Source organism: Gekko japonicus, unplaced genomic scaffold (genome assembly GCF_001447785.1).
Source record: "Gekko japonicus isolate JY-2015 unplaced genomic scaffold, Gekko_japonicus_V1.1 scaffold3477, whole genome shotgun sequence".
NCBI lineage: Eukaryota > Metazoa > Chordata > Lepidosauria > Squamata > Gekkonidae > Gekko > Gekko japonicus.
The window spans coordinates 139,087-157,747 of record NW_015169280.1 but is presented as its reverse complement, the minus strand read 5'-3'; the positions used below and the strand labels follow the sequence as shown (position 1 = coordinate 157,747).

At 46.8% G+C, this 18,661-nt stretch overlaps 1 protein-coding gene across 1 annotated transcript in view; it reads right to left on the bottom strand.

The window, feature by feature from the left end:
• LOC107114958 (protein-methionine sulfoxide oxidase MICAL3-like) overlaps positions 1–18,661 on the bottom strand; it is a 125,270-nt gene that overhangs the window by 59,452 nt on the left and 47,157 nt on the right. The window contains exons 10-13 of the mRNA XM_015416565.1: positions 13,001–13,239; positions 9,860–9,949; positions 7,171–7,308; positions 946–1,008 (exon numbers count right to left, since the gene is read on the bottom strand). Of these exons, the coding sequence (XP_015272051.1) occupies positions 946–1,008; positions 7,171–7,308; positions 9,860–9,949; positions 13,001–13,239 (530 nt within the window). The remainder of the gene's footprint in view (positions 1–945; positions 1,009–7,170; positions 7,309–9,859; positions 9,950–13,000; positions 13,240–18,661) is intronic.

The window sequence follows — 18,661 nt, the reverse complement described above, 5'->3', positions numbered from 1 at the left end:
AAGAGGCTCCACGCAGTTGCCTGGACCACACACTGCTGCTTGTCCACGGATGGTGCATGCAAGGAACAAGTCGGTAGTGAAGTGTGACAGCTGTGAACTAGAACATCCTCTGTTCAAACCTAAACTAAGTAGGAGACTTCAGGCAACCTGCTACCTCTTAACCTCGCCCTTATCTGTAATATGGGGATAACACTAATCTACCTTTTACTTAAAAAGGTAAAGGTAAAGGTTCCCTTGCTCGAAAGCCAGTCGAATCCGACTCTAGGGTTGCGGTGCTCATCTCCGTTTCAAAGCCGAAGAGCCAGCGCTGTCCAAAGACGTTTCCGTGGTCATGTGGCCGGCATGACTAAACACCAAGGCGCGCGGAACGCTGTTACCTTCCCACTGAAGTGGTACCTATTTATCTACTTGCAATTTCTTGCTTTCGAACTGCTAGGTTGGCAGGAGCTGGAACTAGAGATGGGAGCTCACTCGGTCATGCGGCACCCAGGTCTCGAACTGCTGAACTACTGACCTTCCACCTTTTACTTAGCAGTTTATAAAACTGGACAGTGAAAGAACCAAATTTTTATGTGTGGTACTGCAACACGTGTGTGTGTGTGATGTTTAAAGAGGTCCTATTTGCCTAAGTCAGAACCGTAACACTTACTTTCTGCTCTCAAACATCTGCATTCCCTTCATATTTTACAGGACATCCTTTTCCTTTGGGCCTGGTTAAGATGGAAATCCAATTCATGCAAGAATGGACCATCTCAGTGAGACATGCAGCCCGCTGCCTTCTGCTCCTAACCCCCCTCCCTCCAGCATGCAACAGCGGCAAAGGCACAGTTCGGTTGTTAAAAGGGGGCCAGCGGTTGGGACGCTAAAACGCAGACAAGGTGGCAGCGCCAGCGGTGGCGGGCAGGGTTACTTGTGAGCTGTAAAGAGGAACGTCACCAAAACTACCTCCTGGGACTGTTTGCAGCCACGCCTGCACCGCCTCGTGGCGTACGGAGGGTAGGTCGGATGCTGAATTAAAAATAAAATAAAATAAAAAGGATGATAAATTTCAGAGCACGCAAATAAATATTTCGAAACAGAAACATCATGGAGGGAAACGTACCATGTGCTAGAAGAGAGGAGAAACAAAAAGAAGCAGGCAGGGGGAAGACCAGACATCATGAGAGGGTCCCCAAAAAGAAAGGAAACAAACATGAGAGGGTCTCCAAAAAGAAGGGGAGAGGAAGGCAGAGTGAACTTTTGGCACCAGATATCAGCTGCTGCTGTTGCTGCTGGCTATCTTTACTGCCCACCTGCAGTTAGCTGGTAACCCTCTGTCCATGCTCTGATGATGCAAACCTCTTTTGCCCTTTCCTCTCTTCATTCTGCTAACCGAATCCATCTTTGCCTCCATCACTATTGCGCCACTCTCTCCTTAAGTGCTCAGTCTGTCTCCCTTATTCCCCTGCATCTGTCCTGCACCCCTGCGTGAGATGCCACGCAGACCCCAAGACTCAGCTCTCTTCCTCTCCTGGCAATCTCATCTGCTGCAGATTCTTCTTCATTGCATCCCTGCATCTTCCATGCTGCCATTTCCTGTTCCTTCTTTCCCGTCAGTTCCACCCTCCACCAACCCACAAGGTCTTCCCTGGCCCACCACAGGCAATGCCGAATGAGGCTGAATCAAAGCCAGTGTACAGTCTACCTTGACTTAATGGAGTGTTTTACTCTTGCCTTGCCTCTCCTAACGGTGTAACATCAACACGGCCAAACCCTACCTGGGTTAGATGAATTAACGTGGAGATGGGAAAAGACCAACACGCAGCTTACTAAAATCAAGAAGCTAAGAGGAAGAACAAATTCAAAGGACACAAACCAGAAGGCAACATAAACTAGAAAGCTAAATTCATGTCAAAGAGGCGAAACTTAAAAGAAAATCTACTCCCATACAAATCTGCCTCCGACTCTGAGATCCTGCCGGGGAGGGAAGGGGGAGCTCTGAGTCCAGGGATGCCTCCTTTCTTTGAGAAATAAAATCTCAGAGGCTTAAGGCATGGCCTTCTTAGCTGTGGCAACCACAGCAACCAAGCATGCTCACGTTGGGGGAGGCTCAAACTTGAAGAGAGCCTCTTGAAATGGATGTTAAGAGGGGAAGGGACATGTATTTGGGAAGACAAAGCCTGAGAATTGAAGGGCATGGCCAGAAAGATAAAGACTGCCTGCATGAGAGTCCCCCCACAAAAAATAATACATCCTGGGATAGGATGATTACACTGATAAGTAGGAAGTAGGGTTGCCAGGTCCCCTTGCCGTCACGGTGAGGGAATTTGAGGAGTGTTCCAGGGGTGGATGGGACATCACACGCAACACTCTGGGTTTTGGGCAAAACTCTGTGGGTTTTTGCTTTCAAAACCATAGAGTTTGCCCCAAAACCAGAGCATCACTGTGTGACGTCCCCGGCCCGATGACATCACCCGGAAGTGACGTCATCACATCGGGGACATCACATGACAACGTCCCTGTTTGGGGATGGGGTTTTCCCCACCAGCCAGCTGGATGGCAGCGGATCGAAGCCCTTCAAAGCAGGGGAAATCCCGCTGGGACCTGGCAACCCTAGCAGGAAGACAGTACTTAGAAACAGCATTTTTTGACATCTGGGAAGTGCAGAGTCATAGAGTGAGCAGGTATCCTCTCTTACAGCAACAATCACATGCCTTACTCTAACATTTAAAACGAATAAGTAATCAATTCTATGGCGGCAGCAGAGCATGTACAGTTGTACAAGGCAATCTTCTATTTAGCTAAGAGATGACAGTGCAGATGATTAGGAAAAGACTAATGGCTGTCTGGACCCCAAACAGGCTGGATATTGTATTATTTCCCCTCCCCCCTCAAGTGAGTGCAAATTGCTCTTTGGATACCAGGAGACTGGTATCTCTCTCCACCTGTAGCATTACCCAGAGCGAAAGTTCTGGGATTGCCTGCACCAGAAGTGTAACACCACCACATGACTTTCTAGAAGGCCCCTTAGAATCATTAGCCTGGGACTGACATACCTGGCTTAAGCTCCAGAGGACGGTAAGGTTGGATATCTGATGGGGCCCCAATGCCAGGAAAGGGCCCAGTGCCCCAATAAGTCCACCACTCTAACTCTGTAAGAAGGTCAAAGGCAATGCAGGAGAATTCGCAAGTCTGCATACTCAATTTCTTCCAAACTAAGTAGACTGGAAGAATTCTCACAGCATCCCCCAACTTATACATGGATGCTGCCGATGAGGTCCATCTTCTATTACATCTGACATAACGAATACCAACGTATGCCAGGATTGTGTTCCTGGGCCTGTAAGTTCTCACCACTCCATGCAGTCAGAATTTTCAGGAAGTTTATTGCTGTTCCAAATCCACACCAGGATGACGGTGCCCAACCTAAGAAGCCCTGAATTCCCAGAGCAGGTAAATGTATGTGTGACAGACGGGAGGCTGTCCCACCCCCGAAGGGAAAAACAGCCACTCAGCTGAGCCTATGGGACCGCTGCTCCAGTATCCAACCGCCTTTCGGAAGTGGGACGGAAGGCTGGAGGGAAGCACAGCAGGAGAGGGTCCGGGTCTGCCTCAGTGCGAGGGCAGGGATAATTTTAGGTCTGGCTCAGCCAGAACAGACAGTTAGAAGGGTAGCTCTGCCTGGGGGCGTGGCAGAGTGGTTTAGCTTCACTTCTGGGAGAGGACAGAGTACCTGGCTGTTAGGCCTGTCTCTGGTGATGAGCAGACCTCATACCATTTGGGCTGACTCTTGGGAAAGAGCAAGGTGGTATGGGTGTTATCCTCTGCGTGCGAGAGGCTCCAACCTAGTGGCTCATCAGCAGAAGCCTGTCTGGACCTGAAAGCACTGAAGAAAATTTAAACTACACGCTGAAGCCACGACTAGCTTAAATTTATGTGCCTCAGCCAGGTTTCTCCTCTGACTACCTGGAGACCTGTGCTACTGAGCCATTCCTTGTAAGCAACCTGTAAATAGATCAGTCTTCTTTGTTGTTTATATACAAATCCTGCCTCCATGATCTCCACAAAACTTACCTCACAGCAGCGAACCCAAAGCCGTTTTACACTTGCTGTCCTAAAAATACCTGGTAACTGAGGGGAAGGGCCACAGTTTAAAATAAACTCGGTCCCCCAAAATCATAGGAGGCTGAGTGGGCAGAAAAGGCCTGTCACAGTGTGAAACTTAGAGCATGTAGCAATATGCCTAAGGCCAGAGACAGGTGACTCTATACCAGAAACATCCCTTACAGGTGCCCCTCTAAATTGATTTGTTCCCTTCTTAAACTTTAGAGGGAATGTCCTAAGGCGAAATGAATTTTGCTTACAGCAATTGTGAGATCTTTGTCCTTAGAGATTCCCCCCCCAAAACAATCTTATTATCATTTAAATTCATTATTTTGCCTTTTTGCCCTCAGGGCGCATGTGTGTACAATCCTCCTTTTTCTGACATCCAAAGCAGCCATCACATCCATAATGTATATATTGTCATCTCTTAGGCCAAATACACTCGACTCTGTTGTACTTTCCCTATAACTCTCACCATCCTCGTAGAGCCCTCTTCATTAAATCCTTTAAAATTACTGGTATCTTTCTTTGATTATGGCCTCCAGAACTGAGGAAAATATTCCAAGTGAGGAAAACAGCACCAAGTGGAGAACAGCAATTTGCTCTAGGCTCTTCAGAAGTTCTAACCGTTTTTTGTTGATTATACTTCAGTCACTGATCTAATCTGTAATTGGGTCCTTAGAAATTTTCCTTCCCATTCCATTTCCCCTTCTTTGCATTAGGCCTCTCTCTGACTCTTGGGAAAGAGCAAGGTGGTATGGGTGTTATCCTCTGCGTGCGAGAGGCTCCAACCTAGTGGCTCATCAGCAGAAGCCTGTCTGGACCTGAAAGCACTGTAGAAAATTTAAACTACACGCTGAAGCCACGACTAGCTTAAATTTATGTGCCTCAGCCAGGTTTCTCCTCTGACTACCTGGAGACCTGTGCTACTGAGCCATTCCTTGTAAGCAACCTGTAAATAGATCAGTCTTCTTTGTTGTTTATATACAAATCCTGCCTCCATGATCTCCACAAAACTTACCTCACAGCAGCGAACCCAAAGCCGTTTTGCACTTGCTGTCCTAAAAATACCTGGTAACTGAGGGGAAGGGTCACAGTTTAAAACAAACGTGGTTCCCCAAAATCATAGGAGGCTGAGTGGGCAGAAAAGGCCTGTCACAGTGTGAAACTTGGAGCATGTAGCAATATGCCTAAGGCCAGAGACAGGTGACTCCATACCAGAAACATCCCTTACAGGTGCCCCTCTAAATTGATTTGTTCCCTTCTTAAACTTTAGAGGGAATGTCCTAAGGCGAAATGAATTTTGCTTACAGCAATTGTGAGATCTTTGTCCTTAGAGATTCCCCCCCCAAAACAATCTTATTATCATTTAAATTCATTATTTTGCCTTTTTGCCCTCAGGGCGCATGTGTGTACAATCCTCCTTTTTCTGACATCCAAAGCAGCCATCACATCCATAATGTATATATTGTCATCTCTTAGGCCAAATACACTCGACTCTGTTGTACTTTCCCTATAACTCTCACCATCCTCGTAGAGCCCTCTTCATTAAATCCTTTAAAATTACTGGTATCTTTCTTTGATTATGGCCTCCAGAACTGAGGAAAATATTCCAAGTGAGGAAAACAGCACCAAGTGGAGAACAGCAATTTGCTCTAGGCTCTTCAGACGTTCTAACCATTTTTTGTTGATTATACTTCAATCATTGATCTAATCTATAATTGGTCCTTAGAAATTTTCCTTCCCATTTCATTTCCCCTTCTTTGCATTAGGCCTCTCTCTCTCTAAGCTTTCTCTGTTATAGCCACAGATTCCCAGAGCAGCTAAGACCTTGCATGGAGGTTGACTGTGAGATTAGCCTTCCATTATATCCAACGTGTGAATATAAACATACATCAGGATTGTGATTCTGGGCTTGCAGCTTTCTCTGTTATAGCCACAGATTCCCAGAGCAGCTAAGACCTGTGAATATAAACATACATCAGGATTGTGATTCTGGGGTTGCAGCTTTCTCATCGTCCCACAAACCCAAAGTTAGACTCCTCCAGAATAGACACCTTCCTAATCCTGCAGTGACAGGATTTAATCAACCTTCTGAGGGGCGGGATTATCCCCAGCTCTGACACCGCTGCTAGGTACAGGGTACAGGGAAGGATGAGGAAGCTGGAAGTGTGTTCCACTTTCAGTCCTTTCCTGCAACCCTCTGAGGCAAGACACATCTTCTGTTGTTGAAGATGGTAGGAGAAATTATCGAGGTAATTCCTGCTAAAACAGAGTGCAGATGTATGATGATAACAGGCTGCAGTTCGTAACTAGTATTCCTGTTCTTATTCATTATTTCTTAAATCCCCTCCTGATACAAAGAACAGTGCCAAAAGCTGCCAAACTGAGTTAAGATTAATGCATAAGCACATAAGGAAGCTTCTTTATGCTTCTTGATCCGATCACCATTCCATTGATCCCCCGTATTGTCTTATTCCGAGCGACAGCAGCTTTCAGGGGCCTGTTCTAGACCTGGCTATCTCTGTTCAAAACAAAGGAAAGCTATGCATTGAAACCTGGACTTCCTTGTATGCACGGAATACGCCCTACCACTGCGCTATGGCCTACCCCTAAGAAAGGTCGTGCTCGTTCAGTGCTAAGCAAAGCGGAATCAGCAGCTTGTACACCAGCTTGGGGGCATCTATGCTGCACCAAAACCTGGCCCATTAAATAACCGTTCCTTTGAAAAGCTAACTACAATCCCTTTCATAAGCATGTAAAAACTGTACCAGACATAGGGTTCAGGCAAGTTCAGAGCTCTCATTCTGTTCTAGTAGCAGCAGCTTATGAGAAATCATAGCAATTACATTCCCAAATAAAGGAGGGCATCAAAAAATGCAAACGGAACCAGAGAAACAAGCCAGGAAAATCTTCTTTTGTCGGCCTGACATAACCTGAAATCCAATTTTTTTTTTTAAAAAAAGGAACATTCACTCTCATGTTGGAAGAAGATTTGGCCTTCCATCCTGAAGATCAAACTGATAGGGAACAAATGCCCTGATGAGGTAGGGGAGCCAACACTGGGGGGGGGGGGGGGAGGTTTACCTCTGGAGGTGGAGGACTTAGAGGCAGGGCCCACTTTTTCCTCCTCCTCTTTCTGACGGATGTGTGTCCAGTGCACATCTGCCAAGATCTCCAGGGGATCAACCGGATTTACTATCTGTTGCAGCCTCAGGTTTCCAGCTATCAGACAAGGGTAGATCGTGTTGGTGGAATGGTAAAGGAGAACGGGGGAGGGGGAGAGAAGAAAGAAGAAAAGGAGCACATGCCGTGGGAATGGAAATGCAGGAAAGGGGAGGGAAGAAAAGAAAGAAAGTTACTTGCTGAGATCAGCTGGCAAGAGAAGACAGGCAAAAGTTCAGCACTGTGCATGCATAGGTTTTCTTCCACATTCGCTTCCTTTTGCTTGTGGGATCCCAGGTTTCAGATCGACTTCATGCCAAAATGCTTGCGAGATGCTCACAAAAATACTGTTGCTAAGATCTCCTGTTGAGCAACCCTAGGGAACGGATGGACCTTCTGCAAGGAATGGCAGGTCACCGTGAAGGTAAATAACAGTACCTTTTAGCATCCTTTTATGAATACTGACAAGAAACAGGAAAGGCACACTTTGGCAACCATGGATGTTTCAAACAGCAACAGCAAAAATGGTATGCTTCCACTGCTGTCAATTTCCACAACATAATTGTACCTTTCTGTCTGTTATGGCTGCAACCCTGCCGAAGTTAAGCACAGCTGATGTGTTTTGCTTTGGCTAGACCGCACTCTGTAATTGCATCAACTTGTATCAACATGTGTAATACCGCCCACAAATGCTTCTAAGAATTGTTTGTTGCATACTGCTCAGATTTCAGATTCCAGGTCAGAAGCATGTCCTTTCTTTCTGGTGGTCTTTGAAAGCATCATCCAGCAATTTAAGTTTCAGGAACTACTATCAGAGAAGAAGATACATCCAAAAGGGAGAAAAGAAGCCAATTAAGGCAGGGGTGTGTGTGTGTAAATCAATTGTTCTCCTCCCTTTTTGTTAGTATGAAGGTTAAGTCAACACAACGCGATGATGTAAAATGGAACTGCTGAAGGAAAACAATTGATTTAGAAGTGAGTGATAAAAACCTGACTCCCTGGCGAAGGCTCATGCCGCCAAGTGCCCTTGATGCAAGTCCTAGGGTTAAGCAGGGTTAGTGTTCATACCAACTCACACAGCCTTTGGAGTTAGAAACCGGAAAGGAGTTAAACCAGAAAGGACAGAGAGCGAGAGTGGAGGGGAAATGCACGGAAAATTAGCAAGACTCCCCAAAGAGCAGGCCTCGCCTGATCGTCAGGAATTGTACTTCCTTATTTTGGTGGGATATGATGCACCTCACCATGCCCAAGTTTCACTCAGCCCAGGTAAAGGCCAACCTGAGTAGAGGCACCCACCGTATCAGCTTTAGGACAAGACATTAAGTTTAACTGAGGACAGCCAATTGGCCTTGCTGACAGACAGCCAGTTAATACAGCCGTTGGTGTGGCAATCTGCTCCCCATTTACAGAATAATTATTGCAACTGAATATCAAGCATGAAAAAATAATAATCCTGTGTTTCAGAATGATGTTCACCCTGCTAGCGGCATAAATGGGAATATGTTTCTGCGGAATATATAAACAGTGGTGAGTCAGAGCCAGGGTACGGTCGTCTTTTGACCATGCCTTACGCAAGTGAAGGTGTTATTACTCACAGTCTCTCTGGCATAATAATGAAATAGAATCACAGAATCACGGAGGGGGCCATACAGGCCATCTAGTCCAACCCCCTGTCAATGCAGAATCAGCCCAGAGCATCCCTGACAAGTGTTTGTCCAGCCGCTGCGTCAAGACTGTCAGCGAGGGAGAGCTCACCACCTCCCAAGGCAGCTGATTCCAGTGTGGCACAACTCTGACTGTCAAAAAGTTTTTCCTCAGATCCAGCCAGTACCTTCCCACCCTTAATTTAAACCCATTATTGTGAGTCCTGCCCTCTGCTGCCAAGAGGAACAGCTCCCTGCCCTCCTCCGAGTGACAGCCCTTCAAATACTTAAAGAGAGCAATCACGCCCCCCCACCTCCTCTTCTGCAGACTGAACATTCCCAAGCCCCTCAGCCTTTCCTCGCAGAGCTTGGTCTTCAGGCCCCCCACATCGTCCTCATCGCTCTCCTCTGCAACCACTCCATAAGGGGGGGGAGAGATGACTTGTGATTTCTTGCTGGGGGCAGAAATCCTTGTCTGGAAAATGGGAGGCTTTGGCAGGGGGCCGGGGGGGGGGAGAGAATGCAAAACACACCACAACAAGGCTTGTTGCACATGTCCAACAGCACACCCCTCATTGCTCATCGGTGCTTAAGCTAGTGTTCAGCCTTTCTTCTCAGACAAGCGCACACAGCGGGACCAGAAGCTGGACGGCAGCAGCAGCAGCAACTTTTTCAACTGCAGCTGGAGTTTAATAAAGGGGAAGCAGGTGCTCACGCCAAGCTTTTCATCCACACACAACCAAACTGTTTGTTTTTGAGGCAAGAAACCAAACAGCGGGATTCTACTTTGGTTTACAGGGTGCTCTTTGCTTCCGATCTGGAAGTTAGCAGTGAAAAAAGAAGCTTTTTCATAAATGCAGCGTATTTTGGTTCATGCGAGACCTGCTCTTTGTACAATGAGGCTCCCCCCATCAAACGCCTTGGGTGGGTGGTGGTGGTGGGGAGAAGTGGTGACGGTGCAAGGGTACCTTTAAATGTACCCGAGTCCTCTTCGTTTGAGAGATGTTGAAGCCAGAGGCCTTGCTGAAGCTCACTCTGCCAAGGGTAATACTCTCCCTCTACAGCAGGGGGAGTCACACACCGACAAATAGCATTGATACAGAAATAAGAACGAAATGAAGAAAAAGAGAAGGACAGACAATCAGAGAGAACACAGAGATGGGGGGGGGGGCAAACCCAGAAATGGCTTGGGGTCACTGTTGCCTTAAATTGGTCGGATAGATTTTACCTTCATGTATGAAAACTGCATATAACGTATGTGTAACCATGTGGCGAACACATCTCTCCTACTGTGCCGTGTGTACGTACCACAAGAATCCACTGTCATACTGATTGTGACTATGTACTTGTCATATTTTGATAGATTTTACCTTCATGTATGAAAACTGCATATAACGTATGTGTAACCATGTGGCAAACACATCTCTCCTACTGTGCCGTATGTACGTACCACAAGGGTCCACTGTCAAGTGGGGATTCTCACTGCGTGACAAATGCATGTGCACCTTACCTGTGTCATGGGTGACACGGGCAACATGCACACACAAACACGATATATATGGTACAAAGTCGATCAGCTGGGGAGGGAGAGAGGCCATTTGTCTCAAATCCCAAACTCAAAAGGAGCATAAAAAACAATTCTAATCATCTCACTCTTTTTTACTGCTGCCTTATTTTGTTGCCGTGCGTCGTCATTTCTTTAAACCGTTATTATTGTTCGGGGCCTCAAAGAGGGCCTGGATGCGAGTGATTTCTTTACCCAGAAGCAATTACCTAGGAAATCCGTTGTTAAACGGAGAGGCCTTCAGGGCTAAGATCATCATGAGCTAACTTTCCCCATTACATGCAAACAGACACATGAAAAAGGAGTTCTTCTGGGAACTTCAGATCTGTAAATCTACCCTAAACAAAAAAAATCCAGCGGATTACCTTCAAGTGGCAGCTTGACAATTTCCATGTAGAAAAACGTTTGGTAGCTCAACAGCAGGTCCCTTCTCCTTTCACGCAGCACGATAATAATAGTCTCTGCTAATCCGGGCCCATCTCACTAAAGCCCTCGATCACCATTGGCTAACTGCTCAATGGGTTTACTGAAAAGGCCCTGAGCACATCTTGCAAGAGAGAATGGAGATCGCTGGCAACTGAGGTCCGTTTCGAAAGCGGTACTGCTTTGTTTGGAGAAGACACTCCCCAAAGATACTTGAATCAAATCCCCAAGTGCAATTAAGGAAATGGAACAGCGGGGAAGAAGAAGAGTAGGTTTTTATACCCCACTTTATCTACCTTAAGGAGACTCAAAGTGGCTTACAATCACTTTTCCTTTCCTCTCCCCACAACAGTCACCTTGTGAGGTAGGTGGGGCTGAGAGAGCTCTGAGAGAACTGTGACTGGCCCAAGGTCACCCAGCAGGCCTCATGTGCCTCAGGGCAGCTTACAATTGCCTTTCCTTTTTTCTCCCCATAATAGGCACCTTGTGAGGTAGGTAAGGCTGAGAGAGCTCTGAGAGAACTGTGGCTAACCCAAAGGCACCCAGCTGGCTGCATGGGTAGGAGCGGGGAATCCAACCTGGTTCTCCAGATTAGAGTCCTCCACTCTTAACCACCACACCACACTGGCTCTCACAGGGAAGCTGCACTAGATCACTCTTTCCCCGCACTAACAACCGTTGCAGAAAAAGTAACACAAATGCTGTGTAAAAGCCTCAAAGCTGAACATTCTGCACATCTGTGGTTCCTAAGCTTTTAAATAATTGAAATGCCTCTTTTGTTAGGAAAGTTTCTGCCTGTTCCAGCTTGCAACTGATACCCCCTGAGGCTATTCAGGCAGCACTGTCCCCTCTGGCTGGCAGCATTAACCTCTCTCTCCATAACATTTGTGTGACTCACTGAGCATTGCCAAACTGCCCTAGATGGTAACCTCGAGTTCAGGCATGTGGCTATATTGTTGTTACCACGGCAATTAATGCCACACCCGAAGCAGCTGTAAGAAGTTCCAGAAGAAAAGGATGAACTGCCATTGAGGAACGGACTGCTGCAAAACTAGAAATTGAGGTCCTTCAGGTGAGGAGGCAAAGGTTTTGCTAAACTCTTTCTTCCTGCTAAACTCTTTTTCCTATAAGAGTTTTTTTGCTAAACTCTTTTTCCCCATAAATCCAATCTCTTCTTCTCTTCCTGCTCATCTAATACCTGATTGGTTCTCAACCCAGAACTGTGATTGTCTGGGAACTCCAGATTTTCCTAGGCCAGGTCAACACTGGAGGTTCCACAGGTTACAGGCAGCAGGCCGAGATCTTGCCTGTCAGAAGCAGTTTCAGCCTTGAGTCTAAACTCTCCTCCACAGGGGTCTTGTTGTAGAAAAAGAGCTGCCGGAGATCATTAGCATAACTCATTAGCATAACTTATTTGCATATGCCACGCCCCCTGACATCACCGGAAGTGACAGAAGGCCACACCCCCTGACATCACCGGAAGTGTGTCAGAAGGCCCGGCTACTTACCCTCCTGCTTCATCCTCATTCCCAAACGGAATGAGGATCGAAGCAGAGGGCGGGGTAAAGAAGGGGGCGGGGCTTCACCACGTGACCGCCCCGCCCCCTAGAGGTTCTCTTCCGGAGCTCCGTACCTGAGAGCTCCCCCCCGACTAGAGCCCTGCTCCTCCATCTTACTGCTCAACTACCTCCTCAGACTTCGAACCAATCTTCCACAAACACTCGCTTAACCCCGACCTGATCTGGCAATGAATTCGATTGGCTCTACTCGGCAGCCAGCTCCCACAGTTCTTGCCGATTCGGGCTGGGCTCCCAAAGCCACCAGTCTCAGGTATGAATGCTTGCACTTCTTCATAAACCCAAAAGTAAAAGAGCGCTGTGTTGCACACAACAGGGAGCAAGAGGGAAAAGGATAGGTTAGTAAAAAAAAAACAGTCTGAGGAACTGCCTAACTGCTGCTTCTAAAATATTTTCTTTGGACCTCCCAACGATCCATATACAGAGCTCCCCTCCAAGCGCATCAACCTTAAGGATTTCCAAACAAAACAAACAAACAAAGAAGAGAGGGAAGAGCTACCAGTCGGCACCTATCCATCCTCAGAGGAAAACGGAAATCTACTAACCTTCGCTAGAGACTTCCTCCTCTTCTCCCTCCTCCTCCTCTCCTTCCTCTTCCTCCTCCTCTTCCTCCTCCACATCATGGTTTTTCTCAGTCTCCAGATCCTCTTCGCTCTTCCCCTTCAGCATGGCATGTATCCGCACCGCCTCTTTCCACGGCACGCCGCCCAGGTCAGAGGTGGGTTGCTGTGGCCGATCTTCCTCCTCCTCCTCCTCTTCTTCCTCCATCTCAGATTCTGAACTACTGCACAAGAAACAGACAAGCGAACACATGATTCCTAGCAAAAGGACTGGTTTGCAGCTTATGGCACTTTTGAAATCTCCATGGCCAAAGAGCACTACTTTTCCTTTTTCACAACTTGCACAGTGTTTTGGAAGGAAAGGAACTGCGGTCACTGGGTCAGGAAAAGGAGACAACTGCAGATGAGGCACTCTCTTTACACAAGAACTCCAAAAAATTACTTCTTATGCTATTTCTTACATTACGTTTCTACACACCAATTACTAACAGATTCATACATTAAAAAGCAGGAACTCCCAGCTGAAGGCACCGGACAATGGTCCAAAGAGAAAAGAGCAACTTGTTCTTTAAGATGCAATAATGTAATAAAAATACATTGTGCAGTTATACAAAAACTGCATTGCTTTAAAACAAAGATGTGTGTCGTACTCGAAAAGTTCTTGGATCCCTGCAAAACCATGGCCCGTCTCTTGCCTGTTCAGCCCTTCCTCCAACTTAAGTGGATCTTCCTTCAGCTGAAGAGCAACTTCAGTTGGAAGAAGGGTCCAAAATTGCTGAGGAGAATGGTCGGCTGGTGTAAGGTTTTCAAGAAACTTAACTTTAGATCACTGTTGTGCTCATCAACAGCTTGGAGGATAAATTCAGCCCTCGCAGACCCATCCGAAGCCCTATTTTCACGAGTGATCCCCTAAAGCAGGAGTCCAACATAGTACCCTCTGGGTAACCACCAGCACCTTCCTGGCACCCATCAAGCAGTTTTGGAAAATGGGGGGGGGGGAACCTTGCCCAATAACTGGAGATCCGATTTTTATTTTTTAAAAAAATTCTTTTGTATTTTTTATATGTGGAGAAGAAGAGGAGATTGCATTTATACTCCACCCTTCACTTGGAGTCTCAGAGCAGCTTACACTCCCCTTTTCCTTCCTCTCCCCACAACAGACACCCTGTGAGGTAGGTGGGGCTGAGAGAGCTCTGAGAGAACTTGTGACTGACTCATGGTCACCCAGCAGCTGCATGTGGAGGAGTGGGAAATCAAACCTAGTTCTCCAAATTAGAGCCCACTGCTGTTAACCACTACACCAAGCTGGTGTGTGTGTGTGTGCGCATGCGTGAGTATGTGTGCACCTGGAAGTCATGGCGACCTCTGGTGTCTGACCCCCTACTGGGGGGCCTGGAGGATATTCAGAGAGGTGGCTGAATAAAGGCCTGCCCCCACATCCCACCTCTGGTATTCCAAGGAGGTCTCCCATCCAAGTACTTGCCAGAGTCGACCCTGCTTAGCTTCTGAGATCTGACGAGATTTGGCTCGCCTGGGCTATCCAGGTCAGGGCCAGGAGATCCGATTGACTCGGCAGATTAAAGTAACGTTTCAGTGAGCTGTCACCACAGGGCTGCTTTTATTCTCTCTTATTCCTCCTTCCCAGCATATTTTTACAATTATCCCTCTTCTCCCCGCCACTTAGGCTTCCTCTGTGTGTTTGTGTGTGTTGCTATGCTTCCTGCAACAGCCATTTTGTGGTTATAGCCACCAAACCTGTGTCAGGATTCTAAACGTGCCCACAGGCTCAAAACAGTTCGGGACTCAGCCAGTTTGGTGCAGTGGTTAAGTGCACAGACTCTAATCTGGGAGAACTGGGTTTGATTCCCCACTCCTCCACTTGCACCTGCTGGATGACCTTGGGCAAGCCATAGTTCTGTCAGAGCTCTCTCAGCCCCACCTAGCTCACAGGGTGTCTGTTGTGGGGAGGGGAAGGGCGCTCCTGTAAGCCGCTCTGAGACTCTGAGTGAAAGGCGGGGTATAAATCCAATCCCCCTTCCCCCTCCTCCCCCTCCTTCACCACCCTGGAGGTGAACAGTGAAATCCTAAAAAGAGCAAGACCCTTTGAAGTCCAGTGAAGTCAACGATATTAGGAAAATGCAACTCTGTTTAGGATTGCACTGTAAATTACCACGTATCTACCTTCATTTTTTCTTTAGCTTGTATCTTGGGAGTCCCCTTGTCCCTCTGGATTTATTGAGAAAATCCACCAGATATCAGTGCAATCCTCAATGATCTTTTTTTTTAAGTAGTAAGGATTTTAATGAGACTGGCGGCACCACAAATTCTCACTAGATTTTGTCTGTTGTTTTTGCTTGATCGATTTCCCAGCATGAACTTTTTATTCTTGGGTTTTAAGTAAGTATATTTGTTGGATTCTAGCCTCCTTTGCCAAAGTAACTGCGAGCCATCTGTCTTCACGAGAGATTTGGGAACAGATTTTTCGTAACTTTCTCTTTTTTTTTTACAAGGCCGTTAAGTGAAATTATGAGCAAACTTCACAAACACACCACCCACAGGGGAATTTTATCTAGACAGGGGAAGATAATTGTAATTTCCTCAACTTCGAAGAATGCGTTTTCCCCAAACATTTGTGTTAAAGACTTATTCAAAGTCTGCTTTTTGTTTTAGTACATTGCTTGACAGATAGCTAGCCCTCAAAAAGTGGAATGTTGGCTTTGCTTGGTTGGAAGAGAAATCAGTTTTATGTTTACCGTCTTTAAAAATAGCATCTAGAGCATGCCATTTGCAACCCCCTGTCAAAGTACAGAACTCTGGCTCAAACTGTGTACTAAATGGAGTCCTACCAGTAACTCTTCTGTGTTTTGTTTTTAACCTATTTTGTTTAGTTATTATACCCTGCTTATAGTGTTATTCTTCCCTCTATAATTTTGCCCTCAGAACAACCACCTTGTGAGCAATGCTCCCAGTTTGGTGTAGTGGTTAAGTGTGCGGACTCTAATCTGGGAGAACCGGGTTTGATTCCCCACTCCTCCACTTGTACCTGGCTGGATGACCTTGGGCAAGCCGTAGCTCTGATAACAAGCTGTTCTTGAAAAAGAGCAGTTTCTGTCAGAGCTCTCTCAGCCCCACCCACCTCACAGGGTGTCTGTTGTGGGGAGGGGAAGGGAAAGGAGTTTGTAAGCCGCTCTGAGACACCTTTGGGTAGTGAAGGGCGGGGTATAAATCCAATCTCTTCTTCTCTTCTCTTCTAGTCTTGTGATAAAAAATTCTACTTTGTGAGCTACTGGCATTAAAGTTCCAAGCGAGCGATTTGGCTACTGCATCGATTAGTTTGCTCTGGAGCCGTCCTTCCTGAGCGAAGACAAAAATGTGTGAGCCGGAGGCTACAAAACTGTGAGCTAGCTCACACTAACTCAGCTTAGAGGGGACACTGCTTCTGAGGTAGGTCAGGCTGAGAGAGCGAGGGACTGGTCAAACTGTCACCCAGCAAGCTTTTATGGCCAAATAGGGATTCGAACCTGGGTCTCCCAGTTCCTAGTCTGGCACTCTAACCACACCACACAACCTAAATAAGACTAAAGTAGGTTGTGTCTGAGGAGGAGATGCGAGGAGAGAAGGTACTGCATTTCATCCTCTCCCCCCATTCTCAGTTTGTTTTCAAATGATAATCATGTTCCCCTCTAAACTGCTTTTTCATGGGGGGGTAGGGGTCGATACTTTTTTTTTTCCTACTTCAAGTACTGATGTCCTGTATCTCCACATAGGAGAGCCAGCGTGGTGTGGTGGTTCTCTGGAGAACCGGGTTTGATTTCCCACTCCCCCTCCACAAGAAGCATGCTGGGTGACCTTGGGCCAGTCACATTTCTCTCAGAACTCTCTCAGTCCCACCTGCCTCACAAGGTGCCTGTTGTGGGGAGAGGAAGGGAAGGCGATTGTAAGCTGCTTTGAGACTTCTTAAGGTATAGCGGGGTGTAAAAACCTACTCTTCTTCTTCCTCCACACGAAGCCTGCTGGGTGGCCTTGGGGCAGTCACCTTTTCCTCAGAGCTCTCTCAGCCCCACCTACCTCACAAGGTGATTGTTGTGGGGAGAGGAAGGGAAGGCGATTGTAAGATGCTCGGAGACTCCTTAAGGTAGAGAAAAGCAGGGTATAAAAGTCTACTCTTCTTCATAAATATTTTTGAAGCAGCTTACAATTAGAGATGTGAAGCACTCGACTAAATTGGAAGGGGAGTGGGCTTCACCTTTACATCTCCAATTACAGTATAAAAACAAGAAAACGATAACAAGAAAAACATTAAACGGTAACAGAAAATAGCAGCACAGCAAAATAGCCAGCATCATCCAGAGCCTCTCAAATAGTCTGAGATCAGTTAGAATGGAACAGCTAAAATTTCACCTACTGGGGGGAGGTTCTAGAAGGCTCAGGAAATTACATGCACCTTTGCCTGGCTTCTAAAAGAATACAGCTTTAGGTTTCCTGCATTTTCTTGCATTGTTTGGGTGAAAAAGCAGTTGACTTTGAGCTTTGAGGGTGACTTTGAGCTGAGAAAGGACTTGGAGAAATGGTTATCTATCCGCTAGCTCCGGGTTTGGAAATTCCTGGATATTTTGAGGATAGATCCTGGGAAGGGCGGGGTTTGGGGAGGGGAGGGACCTCAGTGGGCTTTAATGCCATACAGTCCACCCTCTAAAGCAGCCACTGTCTCCAGGTTACCAACCTCCGTAACCTAGAGACCAGGTGTTATTCTGGGAGATCTCCAGACAAAACTTGGAGCCTGGCAACCCTATTATTAGCCTGTGTGTGTCTCTGTGTGTGTGTGTGTGTTGGTTTTTCCCCCTCTCAGGCATAGGCTGCTCCAGTTTGCACAGGGGTTTATTTACGTTAAAAAAGAGGAAAGAACCATGGAATTCCCCTTACTGCATACTATGAACCTTATTAAGAGTCCTAAATTTCAGTGTAGCAAGAGAAACTTTAGATTGATCTCTTTATATCAGCCAGTTCACGATTTCAGCTGCCTTCTCTTGCACGACTGTGGCCGGATACTGAACCAGGGGACTATGCAAACAGTGAAAGGTTCACCCCTCAATGACTCCTACAGCTTAAATAGGCACCAAGTGGAGCGGCTGTTCTCTGGCACAGATGCCAACAAGAGCAGGGGGAAGATTTAGGCCTTCCCCACAGAGTTTGAACACACCCCTTTTTCTTTTGTCTGCATAAATTAATGGCTGGGAAAAAGGCCAGCACTCAGGGGATCCCCTATGGAGTGGTGGGGGGAGAATGGAACGGTCCTATTTCTTCCCACTATATGCCTTATTTTGACGGGTGGGGGGAGAGACAGGACAATTCTATTTCTTTCCTTTACATGGCTTCACATGAGGGTTCCTCTTTGCATGATAAAAGACAAGTGTGAAAGCTGGAATTTTTAGTTTCCTTTGGTACAGATTTAGTGTCAGTTGTAGGAAACACAGGGGTACTACGAACCCAGTTCAAGTGGGCTGTTGAGAAGAAGGAGGAGGAGATTGGATTTATACCCTGCCCTTCACTACCTGAAGGAGTCTCAGAGTGGCTTAAATCTCCTTTCCCTTCCCCTCCCCACAATACACACCCAGTGAGGTAGGTGGGGCTGAGAGAGCTCTTTTG